At 52.3% G+C, this 17,152-nt stretch overlaps 1 protein-coding gene across 11 annotated transcripts in view; it reads left to right on the top strand.

The window, feature by feature from the left end:
* Window positions 1-17,152, top strand: part of DFFB (DNA fragmentation factor subunit beta) — a 30,047-nt gene that overhangs the window by 7,279 nt on the left and 5,616 nt on the right. For 3 of the 11 annotated variants that reach the window (XR_006694685.3, XR_012427064.1, XR_006694684.3), the window contains exons 3-7: window positions 1,773-1,961; window positions 5,050-5,129; window positions 6,628-6,798; window positions 9,429-9,529; window positions 9,988-10,224. Coding sequence is in view for 6 of the 11 variants with exons in the window: in XM_045381822.3 (XP_045237757.2) it covers window positions 1,773-1,961; window positions 5,050-5,129; window positions 6,628-6,798; window positions 9,429-9,529 (541 nt within the window). In the remaining 5 variants the exon portion in view is untranslated. Of the gene's footprint in view, window positions 1-1,772; window positions 1,962-5,049; window positions 5,130-6,627; window positions 6,799-9,428; window positions 9,530-9,987; window positions 12,449-12,761; window positions 13,288-17,152 lie in introns of those variants that run through there. The other 8 variants (XM_045381822.3, XM_065530731.2, XM_045381818.3 and 5 more) reach the window with 5 other exon arrangements.

Here is a 17,152-nt window from a genome sequence, read left to right as displayed (position 1 = left end):
CCTCCACCTCCCGGGTTCAAGCGATTCTGTTATCTCAGCCTCCCGAGTAGCTGGGATTACAGGCATGCACCACCACACCTGGCTAATTTTTGTATTTTTAGTAGAGACAGGGTTTCACCATGTTGGCCAGGATGGTCGCGATCTTCTGACCTTGTGATCTGCCTGCCTCGGCCTCCGAAAGTGCTAGGATTACAGGCATGAGCCATGGCGCCCGGCCTCTTAATTGTACACTTTAAATGGGTGAATTGTAAGGAGTGTGGATGGTATTTCAATAAAGTTACTTAAAATAAAGAAAAGAAACTGCCAAGTTGTATGCTAGAGTGGCCATCTTACCTTTCCACTGTGCGGTTTCTATGCAGCCTCGCCAGCTTTTGGTGCTGTCGCTACTTTTAATTTTAGCCATTCCGATTGCAGTGTGGTGATGTCTCATTGCGCCCTTAATATGCATTTCCCTAATGGCTAACAATGCTGACTATCTGAATATCTTTTGTAAAAATAGAGACAGGGTCTGGCTCTGTTGCCCAGGTTGGAGTGCAGTGGCAATTATGGCTCACTGTAACCCTAAACTCCTGGGCTCAAGCAATCCTTCTACCTCAGCCTCCCAAGTAACTGGGACTACAGGTGTGCACCACCATGTGCAACTAATTATTTTTTTTTAGAGATGGGGTCTTGCTTTTTTTTTTTAAGAGATGGAAGTGTTGGTTGCCAGGTTGGTCTCAAACTCCTGCCCTTAAGTGATTCTTCCACCTTGGTCTCTGAAAGTGCTGGGATTATAGGCGTGAGCCACTGTGCCCAGTCCCAAATATCTTTTTATGTGCTTATTTGCCATCTGTAGATTCTCCTTGGTGAAGTGTTTCATGTCTCTTGTCCATTTTCTAATTGGATTATTTATTTATTTATTTATTTATTTATTTATTTATTTATTTACTTACTGTTGAGTTTTGAAAGTCACCCTCCCCCGCCACCAAAATACCTGGACAGGAGTGCTTTGTCAGACATGTGGTTTGCAAATATTTACCCTGTGGCTTGTCTTTTCATTCTCTTAAGAACATTTTTTTGCAGAGTAAGAGTTTTTAGTTTTGAGGAAGCTCAGTGTGTGGACTTTCTCTTTTATGCAGTGCTTTTGATGTTAGGTCTAAGGGCTTCCCCCAAGTCCTCACTCTGCAGCGTGTCCTCCTGTCTTCTTCTGATCTGCTGATGTCATCGTGAGACTTTTCTCACATGGTGGATCGCACTGATCGATTTTCAGGTGTGAACCAGCCTTGCATTCCCACTTGGCCGTGGTGATACTTCTTTTTGCATGTTACTGAATTCTCTTTGCTAACATTTTGTTAAGGTCCTGGGTAGAATTTGCTCTGACTCCCTATTAAGAGCCTGCCCGGAGAGCTCGCTGCTTCAGGGAGTTGTGAAAAGGCTCCAGGAGAGAGCAGGAAAAGTGATTGGAAGGGTCTGAAAGCAAGGTCTCCAGGAAGGGCCAAAGGAGGGGCGGCGTGGTTTGGAGGGAGGAGGCCAAATGGGAAAGCAGCCGTCTCTCTCGGTGCGCTTTCGTCTGTCTTCTAAAGCACACCCCGCCCCTCCTTTGTCCTCATGCCGCCCTGGTGCGTGGTCCCCAGCTGCTGGTGTCAGGGCAAGGACAAAGACCTGGGAGTCTGAGTCCTGGTGATTGCCAGGCCCTGGGGAATGGGGGGAGATGCGGTCGGAGGCTCTTGTGACCGGGGCAGGATGTGTCTTCTGCTGGACTGGCACCTTTTTGTTTGTCCTGTTGGTGGCAGATGTAAGTGACATCGGGCGCTTCCTCAGTGCATTTCACGAGCCGCACGCGGGGCTCGTCCAGGCCGCCCAGCAGCTGCTGTGTGATGAGCAGGCCCCACAGAGGCAGAGGCTGCTGGCCGACCTCCTGCACAATGTCAGCCAGAACATTGCAGCCGAGACCCGGGCTGAGGACCCGCCGTGGTTTGAAGGTGCGTGGGGGCTGCACCCGGGCTGAGGACCCGCAGTGATTTGAAGGTGTGTGGGGGCTGCACCTGGGCGGTGGACTTGCGTGGTTTGAAGGTGCGTGGGGGCTGCACCTGGGCGGAGGACCTGCGTGGTTTGAAGGTGCGTGGAGGCTGCAGCTGGCAGAGGAAAGCCTTTTTCAGAGCCTAAGGTGCCAGGAGAAGTTGGGTTCCAAAAAGCCCCCAACGAAGGGCTGGCCTGTACCCTTGTGGGTTGAGGTGGGGGACTCTGAAGAAAATGTGCTCATTTTCCAGCCTCGTGGGAAAGGCACCCAGCAAGGACTCACGTGGGGCCAGAGTCCAGGGCAGCCCTCAGATGGGACTTTTTATTCTTTTTATTTTATTTTTTGAGATGGAGTCTCGCTCTGTCACCCAGGCTGGAGTGCAGTGGTGCGATCTTGGCTCACTGCAACTTCTGCCTCCCAGGTTCAAGCGATTCTCCTGCCTCAGCCTCCGGAGTAGCTGAGATTAAGGCACGTGCCACCACGCCTGGCTTATTTTTAGTACAGATGAGGTTTCACCAGGTTGGCCAGGCTGGTCTTGAACTTCTGACCTCAGCCTCCCAAAGTGCTAGGATTACAGGTGTGAGCTACTATGCCTGGCCTATTATAATTATTTTAAAAATTGTGATAAAGTACATATGACATAAAATTTACCATCTCAACCATTTTTTAGTGCACAGGTCATTGGCATTAGGGACAGTCACATGTGCGGCCATCCCCACCTTTATCTCCAGAACTCCTTCCACCTTGCAAAGCTGAACCCGTGTCCCCGTTACAGTCACTCTCCATTCCCCTCCTCCAGCCCCCTGCAGCCACCGTTCTGGTTTCTGTCTCTCTGATTTGATGACTCTAGGGACCTCATATGAATGGAGTCACATAGTATTTGTCCTTTTGTAACTGACTTATTGCACTCAGCACAGTGTCCTCAAGGTTCCTCCATGTCGTAGAATATATCAAAATTTCCTTCTTTTTAAGGCCAAATGACACTCCACTGTGTGTACATACTACACTCTGTCTATTCACACCACTGCAGGTACATAACCCGCTCTATTCACTCCACTGCACGTACATACCACACTCTGTCTATTCACTCCACTGCATGTACATACCACACTCTCTCTATTCACTCCACTGCGTGTACATACCACAGTCTCTCTATTCACTCCACTGTGTGTACATGCTCCATTCTGTCTATTCACTCCACTGCACGTACATACCCCGCTCTGTCTATTCACTCCACTGCATGTACATACCCTGCTCTGTCTATTCACTCCACTGTGTGTACATACCACGCTCTGTCTATTCACTCCACTGCACGTACATACCACGCTCTGTCTATTCACTTCACTGCACGTACATACCCCGCTCTGTCTATTCACTCCACTGCACATACATACCCCGCTCTGTCTATTCATTCCACTGTGTGTACATACCACATTCTCTCTATTCACTCCACTGCAGGTACATACCACGCTCTGTCTATTCATTCCACTGTGTGTACATACCACGCTCTGTCTATTCACTCCACTGCACGTACATACCACACTCTGTCTGTTCACTCCACTGCATGTACATATCCTGCTCTGTCTATTCATTCCACTGTGTGTACATACCCTGCTCTGTCTATTCATTCCACTGTGTGTACATACTCCGCTCTGTCTATTCACTCCACTGCTTGTACATACCCCGCTCTGTCTATTCACTCCACTACATGTACATACCACTCTCTTTATTCACTCCACTGCATGTACATACCACACTCTGTCTATTCACTCCATTACATGTACATACCACTCTCTTTATTCACTCCACTACATGTACATACCACTCTCTCTATTCACTCCACTGCGTGTACATACCCCGCTCTGTCTATTCACTCCACTGCATGTACATACCCCGCTCTGTCTATTCACTCCACTACATGTACATACCGCACTCTCTCTATTCACTCCACTGCTTGTACATACCACATTCTCTATTCACTCCCCTGCACGTACATACCCCGCTCTGTCTGTTCACTCCACTGCATGTACATACCACTCTCTCTATTCACTCCACTGCGTGTACATACCACACTCTCTATTCACTCCCCTGCACGTACATACCCCGCTCTGTCTATTCACTCCACTGCATGTACATACCGCACTCTCTCTATTCACTCCACTGCTTGTACATACCACATTCTCTCTATTCACTCCACTGTGTGTACATACCACACTCTCTCTATTCACTCCACTGCTTGTACATACCACATTCTCTCTATTCACTCCACTGTGTGTACATGCTCCATTCTGTCTATTCACTCCACTGCGTGTACATACCCCACTCTGTCTATTCATTCCACTGTGTGTACATACCCCGCTCTGTCTATTCACTCCACTGCATGTACATACCCCGCTCTGTCCATTCAGTCCACTGCGTGTACATACCACTCTCTCTATTCCCTGACACTTGGGTTGCTTCCAGCTTTTGGCCTGGCGTTGTAAGCCCATCAGAGGCAATGCTGAGAGATTGTAGCCTTTTTGGGAAAGGAGGGCTTGAGGGCCAGGCAGAAGCTCCTTGGTGATATTTGAGATGCTTTTAAAAACAAAAACCAAACAGGGACGCTGTCTGTGTCACCATCAGAATACTTCTCAAGATGATGCAATCTGGCTGGGTGGGGTTGCTCACGCCTATAATCCTAGCACTTTGGGAGGCTGAGACTGGAAGACAGCTTGAGCCCTGGAGTTCAAGATCACCCTAGGTAACAAAGTGAGACCTCATCTCTAGAAAGATGTAAAAAGTTAGCTAGCTGTGGTGGTGCGTGCCTGTAGTCCTAGCTACTTGAGAGTCTGAGGCAGGAGGATTCCCCGAGCCTAGGAGGTCAAGGCTGTAGTAAGCTGTGTTCATGCCACTGTACTCCAGCCTGGAGGACAGAGCGAGACCCTGTCAAAAAGCTGAGGCAGTATGACCCTCATATTCTGCCCTGCTTGGCACCTGAGCTGGGTGGGACACAGACCTAGAGGCCCTTGGCCTGCCCTGTGGACTTGGGGGTCTTCTCATTTTCCTTGCAGGCTTGGAGTCCCGATTTCAGAATAAGTCTGGCTATCTGAGATACAGCTGTGAGAGCCGGATCCGGAGTTACCTGAGAGAGGTGAGCCTGTGTGAAGGCCGGGTATGCTCGAGGGTTTCTGAAGCCAAGCTTTGTGGGCTCTGGAAGCTTGTGGTCCTCACAATGGGCAGTTGGTAGGACCACACTCTGTGCTTGCATGGATCTGGTGGGGCTGCTCTGGTGAGGGAAGCTAGCGCATGGACGCTGTGCCTCCCCCTTCATGGGGGTGAGCACCCACCGGGCCTTTTTAGCTGTGCTTGAGGTCACTGGGGTTGGGGAGCGGGGCGATGGTGGCTCCTGCCTGCCTCCCCTCCTCTCCCCACGAGGCTTCTTCCTGGGCAGCAGTGGCAAGCGTCAGGGCAGACAGGGGAGAGGATGCCCAGAGCCTGAGTTGTCATTTGCCCAACTGTGACCAAGGTCAGCAGGCGCTAGCAGGGAGCTGAGGCCCTTCTCATGAGCCCATCCTTGGTCTGCAAACCTCTCCGCCTCTCCCTCCTCCCTCCCAAAGGTGGAGTCAGCTCTGCCCTCATTTCCATCCACCCCATCTGAATGTGGATTTCCTCATCACATAGCATGACACGTCACACTACCCCATACCACACCACACCAGGTCACACCCCATCATGCCACACCCCGTCATGTCACACCATGCCACGCCACACCATGCCACACCACACCATGCCACGCCACACCATGCCACGCCACACCATGCCACGCCACACCATGCCACGCTGCATCATTAGCACGAGGAGGGTGCTGTGGAGGCCCCTGCAATGGGCGTCCTGTCCCAGTGCTGCCCTGCGTGGTCGGCCCCTGCGCCCTCAGTCCACCCCTCTCTGTGGCACAGTTGCTAATGCTGCTCTGCACTCCCTATGTTTTTCTGCATCTCCTCGAGGTCCTGGCGACTGGCCATGTTCCCGTGCATTTCCCAGCCTGCTCCCTGTAGCGGAGCTAACTGATCCTGATACTCTTCACCCCGCCTGACCAGGGTGGGACGGCCGTGCCTGCCTGACTTTGTTAGCTCATCTTCTTTTTTGAGACGGAGTCTCACTCTGTTGCTCAGGCTGGAGTACAGTGATGCAATCTCAGCTCACTGCAACCTCTGCCTTCCAGGTTCAAGCGATCCTCCTGCCTCAGCCTCCCAAGTAGCTGGCATTAATATGCCCCGCTAATATTTTGTATTTCTAGTAGAAATGGGGTTTCACCATGTTGGTCAGGCTGGTCTCAAACTCCTGACCTCAAGTGATCCGCCTCCCAGAGTGTGGGGATTACAAATGTGAGCCACCACACCCAGCCCATTATCTCATCTAAGTCTCACCCAGCCTGGGGGCTGGCGTGGTTCCCTCCATTTCACAGGTCAGAGTCTCCCAGGGTGAGACAGCCCAGCAGTGGCCGAAAGGCCATGTGAACTCAGACCCTCTGACCACAGGACTGGGCTTGGGCAGGGTCTCAGAGGGCCATGGAGTGGGATGGATCGAGACTCAGTGCGGGTTTTGGGGCACTGTGCACCAGGCTCAGCGATGTTGCTTGGTTCCCCCAGGTGAGCTCCTACCCCTCCTTGGTGGGTGCGGAGGCTCAGGAGGAATTCCTGCGGGTCCTCGGCTCCATGTGCCAGAAGCTCCGGTCCGTGCAGTACAATGGCAGCTACTTCGACAGAGGAGCCAAGGGCGGCGGCCGTCTCTGCACACCGGAAGGCTGGTTCTCCTGCCAGGTGAGCTGTGTGCCCTTTATCCTGGGGCCACCCGGCTGGCCTGTGGAGCGCAGCCCACTGGGGCGAGGCGGGTGGGGACCTTCAGCCCTTGGCCTGCCTGGGCAAAGCCTTGTGAAGAGGTGCAGCCCTCCCATTCCCAGGGAGGGTAGCAGTGTCTCAGCCAGTGCCTCTGAAGCTGCAGTGCACACAGGAGTCCCTGGGGAGCTTGCAGAAGGCTGCAGGGCACCGCCCCAGGGCTTGTCTCGGTAGGGCTGGGCGGTGTCTCAGTCAGCCCTAACAGATGACCCCAGATGACCCTGGCCGGGGAGGCTGGAACGGCAGCTAGTTACTGCTCACAGTTCTGGAGGCTGGAAGCCGAGATCAGGCCCACGCTCCCCCACTGCCTTCCCAGGTGCCCCTTCTGCACCATGCTAGGCGTCGCCTTTAGTGGCGATGCATCTGTGTCTCTGGTGAGTCCTGGGCACACCCCTCTCCCTCCCATGGGGTGGGGAGCAACTTGAGGCGCCTCTTGGTGTTTGCACACTGCAGTTGCATTCCCGGTAAGGTCCACTATGCCTGTGATCTTCCGAGTGCCGCTCAGTGGGTCCAGTGGCAGGGGCCAGGTGGTGGGCGCGGCCTCCAGTGGCTTCTTCCCATGGGACAAGGCTCCTTGCTGCTCCTGCCAGGCAGATCTTCTGGGGTGGTGGGCTCTGACCACAAAAACACTTCTTCCAAGTTAGCTTAACATTTAGACTTTGCAGTGCGCTTGCTCGCCACTCACTGAGTACTTACGTTGTGCCTGGCACTGTGGGAGGGGTTGGGACGCAAAGATGAAAAATCCTTCATCCCTGACGGCAGGGTGAGTCCCGCACAGTGGAAGGTGAAAGACACATAAAAGAGCGAGGCAGAGGAGGCTGTGGGGCCGCAGGAGCCGCGGCCAGCGTCCTGGGTGTGAGGGCTAGTCGGGAGCGGCCCCAGGGAGGCGATGAGGCTTTAAAGCGGGTTGACTGATAGGTGGGGGCACAAGAGTGGGCTGGGAGGGACCAAGTGCCCCGGGCATGGCAGTGGGAAGCAGTGGGCTCTGCTGGGGAAGCTGCGAGTCCCCAGGGTGATGGGGGCACAGAGTGCAGGTGGGCACTGGGCTCCGGGCACATGCTCTGCAGATGTCTGTGCACAAATGAGTGTGCCGAGTGCTGGGCTGTGGGCTACAGGGAAGACGGAAGCCGTGGCCACGGCACCTTCAGTGAGGCAGCCCTGCCTCTGCATTGGGATCACAGGGAAACATCAGGAAGCTGTGGGGAGTGGCTGGAAAGGGAGCTTCTAGGGCCTGGGTCCTTGCTTCTCATACGCTGGCCCTGCCCTGCCAAGTCAGTACCTTCCTGGCCTCACTTCCCATGAGGTGGGGGTGCCGGTGTGTGACCCCAGGGGTAACAGTGACAATAACTACCTTATCCTCTTTAGGAACTCAGAACATATTGTTAGGGTTAATGAGGGAAAAAGAAGGATCTGATTCCAAAGGCAGAACTCTTTTTTTTTTTTTTCTTTGAGATGAGTCTGTCTCCGCCTCCCAGGTTCAAGGGATTCTCCCGCCTCAGCCTCCCGAGTAGCTGGGATGACAGGTGCCCGCCACCACGCCCGGCTAATTTTTGTATTTTTAGTAGAGATGGGGTTTCACCATGTTGGCCAGGCTGGTCTCGAACTCCTGACCCCAGGTGATCCACCCACACCGGCCTCCCATGGTGCTGGGATTCCAGGCGTGAGCCACTGCGCCTGGCCAAGGCAGAACTCTGAATCTCCCTAAGGCAGCACACCCTGGATCAGGGACCAACCCCCAAGGGGCGTGCCTCTCAGTAAGATCACCTGCCTCGGTGTGTTAGGCCATTCTCTCCTTACTATAAAGAAATAGAGAGTGGGTAATTTATAAAGAAAAGAGGTGTAATTGGCTTACGGTTCAGCAGGCTGTACAGGAAGCACAGTGCTGGCATCTGCTCAGCTGCCTGCGAGGCCTCAGGAAACTCACACTTGTGGTGGCAGGGGAGGCAGGAGCCGGCACGTCTCACGTGGGGGAAGCAGGAGCAAGAAGGAGAGTGAGGGGTGGGTGCTACTTTTAAGCCAGATGCCAGGAGGACTCACTCCAGCATGGGCAGCACCCAGGGGATGGTGCTAAACCCTTCATGAGAAATCCACCCCCAGGATCCATCACCTCCCACCAGGCCCCACCTCCCACACTGGGACTGACATTCCAACACGAACTCTGGGTGGGGCTGTACATCCAGAGCATGTCGCTTGGTGACGGAGATGGTATAAGAGACCCACTTCCGGCCGGGCGCGGTGGCTCATGCCTGGAATCCCAGCACTTTGGGAGGCTGAGGCGGGCGGATCACGAGGTCAAGAGATCCAGACCCTCCCGGCCAACATGGTGAAGCCCCGCCTCTACTAAAAATACAAAAATTAGTCGGACATGGTGGCACACGCCTGTAGTCCCAGCTGCTTGGGAGGCTGAGACAGGAGAATCATTTGAAACTGGGTGACAGAGGTTGTAGTGAGCCGAGATCGTGACGCTGCACTCCAGCCTGGCGACAGAGTGAGATGCCGTGTAAAAAAAGAGAGACTCACTTTCTGGCCTTCCCTCGTTCTCTTTCGGCCCCCAGGGTCCCTTTGACATGGACAGCTGCTTATCAAGACACTCCATCAACCCCTACAGTAACAGGGAGAGCAGGATCCTCTTCAGCACCTGGAACCTGGATCACATGTAAGCTCACAGAGCAAGGTTCAGACCTGAGAGTGCCTGCGGCGCCCTGTCCCTGCTGCGGCCCCGTCCCTGCCGCGGCCCCATCCCTGCCACGGCCCTGTCCCTACCACAGCTCTGTCCCTGCCATGGTGTTGCCTCCTTGGGTTTCAAGGGCTGTGCCCGTGTTACAGTCTAGGGAAGTGGTGCCTGGTGGCAGCATGGGGGACCCCTGAGTAGGCATACACCATTCCCTCCACTGTCAGTATGTGTGCTGGACCCGGAGCCATCCCTCCTGTCCCCTCCAGTGCTCCCTGAGGATGGAGCTGGTGGGCAGCGTCCTTCCCCAGAACGCAGGTCCCAGCCCTTGGCCGTCAGAGGTTCTGAGCCTCTGTGAGTTCGAACCAGGGCGAGCTTAGAAAGCGGGAGCTCCTGGTGTCACGGTAGGTAAGGGTGTTTTCCCCTTTTCCTTTTTCTTTTAGAGACGGAGTCTTGCTCTGTGGCCCAGGCTAAGTGCAGTGGCAGGATCATGGCTCACTGAAGCCCTGAACTGCCAGCCTCAAGCGATCCTCCTGCCTCAGCCTCCTGAGTCGCTGGGACTGCAGGTGCCCGCCACCATGCCTGGCTGGCTTGTTTTGTGGAACCAGCCTGAGCAGAAGTCTCAGCTGGCAGGAGTGTTTCGTAGCTGTACGAGCTGTGTGGCTCTTACAAATGGGCAGGTTGGAAAACTTCATTCTTTTAAACTGAGATGCATTCCTTGAATATAATTGTAGCCTTGCCCTTGCTTTTTGAAGACAAAAGCCTTCAAATGCCCTTAAAACGGCTGCACAGGATGAGCGTCCCTAATCGGAAAATCTGAAATCTGAAGTGCTCCAAAATTCAAAACTTTTTCGTACCAACATGACACTCAAAGGAAATGCTCATCTGGGCATTTAGGATTTCGGATTTTTTTTTTTTTTTTTTTCTTCCTGAGATGGAGTTTTGCTCTTGTCGCCCAGGCTGGAGTGCAATGGCGCGATCTCGGCTCACTGCAACCTCCGCCTCCCGGGTTCAAGTGATTCTCCTGCCTTAGCTTCCCCAGTAGCTGGGACTACAGGCACGTGGCACCATGCCCAGCTAATTTTGTATTTTTAGTACAGAAGGGGTTTCTCCATGTTGGTCAGGCTGGTCTTGAACTCCCAATCTCAGGTGATCTGCCCTCCTTGGCCTCCCAAAGTGCTGGGGTTCCAGGCATGAGCCACCGCATCCGGCCGGATTTGGGATTTTTTTAAGTATGCTCAGCTAGTCAGTGTAATGTAAATATTCCAAAATCCTAAAAAAATCCCAAATCAAAAACACTTCTGGTCCTCAGCATTTCAGATGGGGACACTCAACCTGTATTGCTTTCGGAGTGAGGTATTTTTAAAGTATGTGAAACACTATGGTCATAGTTGAGCTTTTACCCTGTCCGTACTCAGCCCCTACACCTTACCCCGAGGAACACGCTCTTGTGAAAGGTGTGTGTGCCCTTCAGAGCCCTGTCGCTGCACCTTTACCACACGCGTGTGCGTTTGACATGCACCTACGCCATGGCCCACGCTGTCATCTGCAGTATACCTTTTCATTGCACACTAGGCTTAGATTTGGCACATTCATTTTAGCAGGTGCAAAACACTTCACTTTTTGAATAGGCTCTAATTTTAACATCTTTCCATGCTGGTAGGCATTTAGGTTATTTCTAATTTCTCATCATTATAAAAATCCCTGGGATGAACCCTCTATGGAATGAACCCATATGGTCTGGTTCCGTGCTATTTAAAGTGTGGTCACTTTCAAGCATTAGCAACATCTGGGAGCCGGGTGGGAATTCAGATTCTTAGGCCCCATCCACATATAACCCAGGTGCCCGGGGATTGGGGTGTGCATCCAAGCATGGGTAAGGTGCCCCCAGTGTCTGAGCTTGAGTCCCTCTAGGGAGTGTTCTGGGTCCTAATGACACTGCTGTCCCCTCTCTGAGCCTGGCCAGGCTGCTCTCGAGTGTCCCAGCCTACACGCTCACCATCCGTGTGAGTTCATGTTTTCCCGGGTTATTGCTGACACTTGGTGTCAGTGTTCTGCATCTTCCCAACCTGACAGGTGAGACACAGATTCTCTTGCTCTAATTTTCATTTTCCTAATGACTAGGAAGGCTGAGCTTCTCTTTCCAAGTCTGTGGCCGCTTGTGTCTTCTGTGTTGCTTTCCTTTGCTCGTTCTGTCTTGGGCTGTGGTCTTATTTGTGGGCATGGTTTACATGTTCTGGATACATTAATCCTATGATATCTTTTATCATAAGTTTTATTTATTTATTTTTTGAGATGGAGTCTCACTCTGTCGCCCAGGCTGGCGTGCAGTGGTGTGATCTTGACTCACTGCCACCTCCACCTCCTAGATTCAAGCGATTCTCCTGCCTCAGCCTCCCGAGTAGCTGGGACTATAGGTGCACACCACCACACCTGGCTAATTTTTTTAGCCAATAATTTTTAAGTAGAGATGGGGTTTTGCCATGTTGGCCAGGCTGGTCTCAAACTCCTGACCTCAAGTGATCCGCCCACCTTGGCTTCCCAAAGCGTTGGAATTATAGGCATGAACCACTGTGCCTGGCCCACAACAAGTTTAATTTATTTTATTTTATTTTTTTGAGACGGAGTCTCGCTCTGTCACCCAGGCTGGAGTGCAGTGGCGCGATCTTGGCTCACTGCAAGCTCCGCCTCTCGGGTTTACGCCATTCTCCTGCCTCAGCCTCCCGAGTAGCTGGGACTACAGGCGCCCGCCACCACGCCCGGCTAATTTTTTTTGAAGTTTTTAGTAGAGACAGGGTTTCACCGTGTCAGCCAGGATGGTCTCAATCTTCTGACCTTGTGAACCGCCTGCCACAGTCTCCCAAAGTGCTGGGATTATGGCATGAGCCACTGCACCTGGCCCAGGTTTTATTTTTTTTATTTTTATTTTTATTTTTTTTGAGACGGAGTCTCGCTCTGTCGCCCAGGCTGGAGTGCAGTGGCGCGATCTCGGCTCACTGCAAGCTCCGCCTCCTGGGTTCACGCCATTCTCCTGCCTCAGCCTCCTGAGTAGCTAGGACTACAGGCGCCCGCCACCGCGCCCGGCTAATTTTTTGTATTTTTAGTAGAGACGGGGTTTCACTGTGGTCTCGATCTCCTGACCTTGTGATCCGCCTGCCTCGGCCTCCCAAAGTGCTGGGATTACAGGCTTGAGCCACCGCGCCCGGCCCTGGCCCAGGTTTTAAATGTTAATGTGCTCAGATGTTCCCTTTGTGTGTTAAGAAATCCTGCCCTACCCTGTCTATCCGAAAGATTCTCCTACTCTTTGCTGGTTTGCTGGGCCCCTTGCCACGTGCACCAAGTACCCAAAAATGTTTTCTCCCGGCCGTCCAAATGCTCTTGTCCCTTTCAAGATCATGGTGGGTGGGGACGTCAACCTAGGGGACACAACCAGCATTTACAGAATGAAATAGGCCATCCTAGAACAGAGTACAGATGAAAATAGCAGACGGGACAGCGTGAGTCAGAGGAATGTTTCACCCAGTGTTTGCTGCAGTTATATTTTCTCTCACGCTTCCTAAATATGTATACTCACACACAGATAAGTGCGTTGGGTTTTAATTAAAAATGTCGTTTTTAGCACCGGTCTTCAGAAGGTTGCAGAGACGCTGGTCTGTTTGCCACAGGCCTGCCCTGACGTTTGTGGGGGTTGACACCACGTGCCACATATTTATTTAAGAATAAAAGCTAACGATGCAATAAAATGCATGCTGTCCCCCTAGCTGGACTTATGCAACATCATGGCTGGGAAGGTTTGAGAAGAATTTGCAGGCCTCTCCCAGTTCCGGGATGTGCACGGTAGTGGAGCCCAAACACGGCCTGCCACCTGCTGCTTGCCCCTTCTCTTCCCACCCTTAGTGCCACCTCACACCAGGGGCCTGCACAGAGAGCGTCCAGGCTTGGAACACCTTCCCTCTTGGGCTGAAGGGCGCGGGCTGTGGGGCTCAGCCTGTCCGAGGAGGATGGCCTGGCCCAGAGCCCGTGCGGTTCAGGGGCCCCTGGGCAGAAGGCGGCACGCGGAGTGTCCATGTGGGCTCTGGGTGGGCCTGACTTCTCAGCCCAGAAGAATCCTGCCTGTGGTGGGAGGGCTGTGGTGGGTGGGCTGTGGTGGGAGGCCTGTGGTGGGACGGCTGTGGTGGGTGGGGCCTGGAAAGCTCCCCTTTCCTGGAGTCCTAGGGACGTGTCTTTAGCACCATAGCAGGGTCCTCATGGCCTGTGTGAGCCCTGCCTCTGGAGAACTTTCCTTTTTGTCTCTTCACAGCTGTCTTCGGCCCTTTACTTCACTTTATTGACGTTTGCTTTTTTTTATTCCTACCTTCTACCTTTGTGGGTTTCTTCTTGCTTCTTTTTTTTTTTTTCTGAGACAGAGTCTGGCTCTGTCGCCCAGGCTGGAGTGCAGTGGCCGGATCTCAGCTCACTGCAAGCTCCGCCTCCCAGGTTTATGCCATTCTCCTGCCTCAGCCTCCCGAGTAGCTGGGACTACAGGCGCCCACCACCTCGCCCGGCTAGTTTTTTGTATTTTTTAGTAGAGACGGGGTTTCACCGTGTTAGCCAGGATGGTCTCGATCTCCTGACCTCGTGATCCGCCCGTCTCGGCCTCCCAAAGTGCTGGGATTACAGGCTTGAGCCACCGCGCCCGGCCTCTTCTTGCTTCTTCATTAGTTTGTGTCTCTTTTGTATCTAACCTATGCTTAACGCAGTTTCTCCTAGGCTGCATGAGCTGTGTCTTGGGAGTTCAGTTTTGTTTTTTTTTTTTGAGGCAGAGTCTTACGGTGTCACCCAGGCTGGAGTGCAGTGGCATGAGCTTGGCTCACTGCAACCTCTGCCTCCCAGGTTCAAGCACATTTTCATGCCTCAGCCTTCCAAGTAGCTGGGATTATAGGCATGCGCCACCCCGCCTGGCTAATTTTTGTATTTTTGGTAGAGACGGGGTTTTACCATGTTGGCCGAGCTGGTCTCGAACTCCTGACCTCAAGTGACCCACCCGCCTCAGCCTCCCAAAGTGCTGGGATCACAGGTGTGAGCCACCGCGCCCGGCTGGAGTTGTTTTGAGACTGCATGATTTACGTTATGATTTTGTTTTCGCTCCATGGGTTGTTCAGAAGTCCTTTTAGTTTCGAACGTGTTTTCGTGTTTGTGTGTGGTGCCTCGTGTTCCTGTCTGCCGTTCGTTGTGGTCTGTTTCCTTGTAACTGGTCGGCGTTTGTGGGTGTTCATAACGCTCAGCACCTGAGTTCCAGCGTGCCGGGTTTGTATTCTGGGCCCGCTTTCTCTCGGTCCTGTGGTGTTTCCACCCCTTTCCTCTGGCCTTTGTGTGCCATTAGGTTTGGGCTTATCTCTTGTTAGCCAAGGGTAACGGCCTTTTTGTCTTCATCTAACCTGAGATTCTGTCATTCAGCCACAGTGGGAACCTGCTGCAGGTGTGGTGACAGCTACTGTCTCCTAGAACATGACTCTGTGGGGTCCCTTTCTCTCAGCTGCGTCCCCAGTGTGTGGGACGTGGGATAGAGTTTGGCCATGGTGGCCACTCAGTGAATATCTTTTTTTTTTTTTTTTTTTTTTGAGGTGGAGTCTCTGTCACCAGGCTGGAGTGCAGTGGCACAATCTTGGCTCACTGCAACCTCTGCCTCCTAGGTTCAAGCAATTCTTGTGCCTCAGCCTCCCAAGTAGCTAGGACTATAGGTGCCCGCCACCACGCCTAGCTAATTTTTGTATTTTTAGTAGACACAGGGTTTCACTATGTTGGCCAGGCTGGTCTCGAGCTCCTGACCTCAAGTGATCTGCCCACCTCAGCCTCCCAAAGTGCTGGGATTACAGGCGTGAGCCACCACGCTGAGCCCACTCAGTGAATCTCTGTTGACCGTTTTGTTGAGCAAATACATAGATTGGATTTTAGCTGCTTTACTCTGAGTTTTTATCCACTATGCCGCATCTTCACTTTCTTCTGGTTTCTTCTGGTCTCTTCTGTGCCTTCTCTCGACTGACTTGAGTTTCCTTCTTTCCCTTGCCCATCACCCTACCCTTGCGTGGTTTGACGTTTATGGTGTCCCCAATGTTAGTGATACTGGAAGAGGGCACTGCTGCTGTCCCCTCTCCCGGGCCGGCCTTGTAGTGACCCTCTACAGTATTCTTTAGCGTTCTTGTCTCACCTTATTTTAATCCTGCACAAAATGCTGGTGTGGTTTTATGGTCAACACTTCCATTTATTTATCAACAGATTCACCCGCGTCTGCATTTGCCAGTGCTTCTTGCATCTCACCTCTGGGTTCATTTTCTGATTACTGATGTGTAGCCTTTTGTGTTTCTTCTATGAGTGGCTGTGAGGGGTAAACTCTACTCAGTGTTCGAAAAGGTCCATTCAGCTTCCACTCTTGAGTAATTATTTAGTTAGTACTGAATTCTAGGATGACAGATACCTACCTTCAGTACTTTGAAGAACAACTCCATTGTCTTCTGGAATCTGTTTGTGAGAAGTCTGTTGGCAGCCTAATTTTCTGCCTTTTTAATGGTAGTTTTAGATTTTTCTCTTCCTCTTGGAAAATGATAAGTAGGTAGAGCTCTTTCCTTTGAATTCTGCCTGGGACTTGTATTCCTTGTGCTGAGGACACGCTTGTCTTTGGTTTTGGAAAATGCTTCCACGTTGATGAGGTGTGGCTTCTCTTTGATTCTGCCTGTGCAGTTAGTTTTCCGGGAGTGCCCATTAGCTGTGTGTTGGACCTCCTCATTCTGCTCTCCTCACGCTGTGCCTGCGTCTGGGCTGCTGTCTCACTGGGACTTTCTGCTGTGGACTCCATCGTGTCCCCCAAAATTCGTATGTTGAAACCCTAATCCCCAATGTGACTGCATCAGGTGATAAGGTCTTTGGGAGATAATGAAGGTCCTGAGGGTGGGGCCCTAATCCAGTAGGAGTGGTGTCCTTATAAAATGGGAAGGGAGCTCACTCTCCCTCTCTCCCTACCGCGTAAGGACACAGTGAGGAGGCGGCCATCTACCAGTCAGGAGGAGAGCCCTCACCAGCACCCGGCCTGCGGGCACCTGCTCTTCCAGCCTCCAGGACTGTGAGAGAGTAAATACTCCGTCTGTGGTATTTTCCTCTGGCAGCTGGAGCGCACTAAGACACTCCTGTACTGTTCAGGAATTCTCTCTTCGGCTGTCATGTGTCCATTCTGTCCGCTGAGTACATACTTCCTTTGCTGGGTTCCTAAAGAGTCCAAAAGAAGTGCTTTTGGGTTCTTTATAAAACAAGACTTTTTTATGCCAGTCTGTTTTCATTATTTCCATTTCTTTTTAATCACTTTACTCAGTAATCATCCATTTTAAGCATATTTGTTTTATGGTCACACACTAAAGCATTCAGCCTTGCCCAAAGGGAGGTCTGGCATTTGTTCTTGAGCCCTGGGAGGTAAACTCCAATGCCTTGAAATGTCCTGCCTGGTAGGAGTGTCTTTGTTCATCTGGGGACCTTGGGTCACTGGATAGTTTAATGGGGTGATTTAGGGTGGGGGCTTTGGGGCAGCTTGACCTCTGGAGGGTTTGAGGCGGAGGTTGGCCCCGTGGGCCATCAGCCATG

This window comes from Macaca fascicularis, chromosome 1 (assembly GCF_037993035.2).
Source record: "Macaca fascicularis isolate 582-1 chromosome 1, T2T-MFA8v1.1".
NCBI classification, from domain to species: domain Eukaryota; kingdom Metazoa; phylum Chordata; class Mammalia; order Primates; family Cercopithecidae; genus Macaca; species Macaca fascicularis.
The sequence above is the reverse complement of the archived record's forward strand: the minus strand, read 5'-3'. Positions and strand labels throughout refer to the sequence as shown.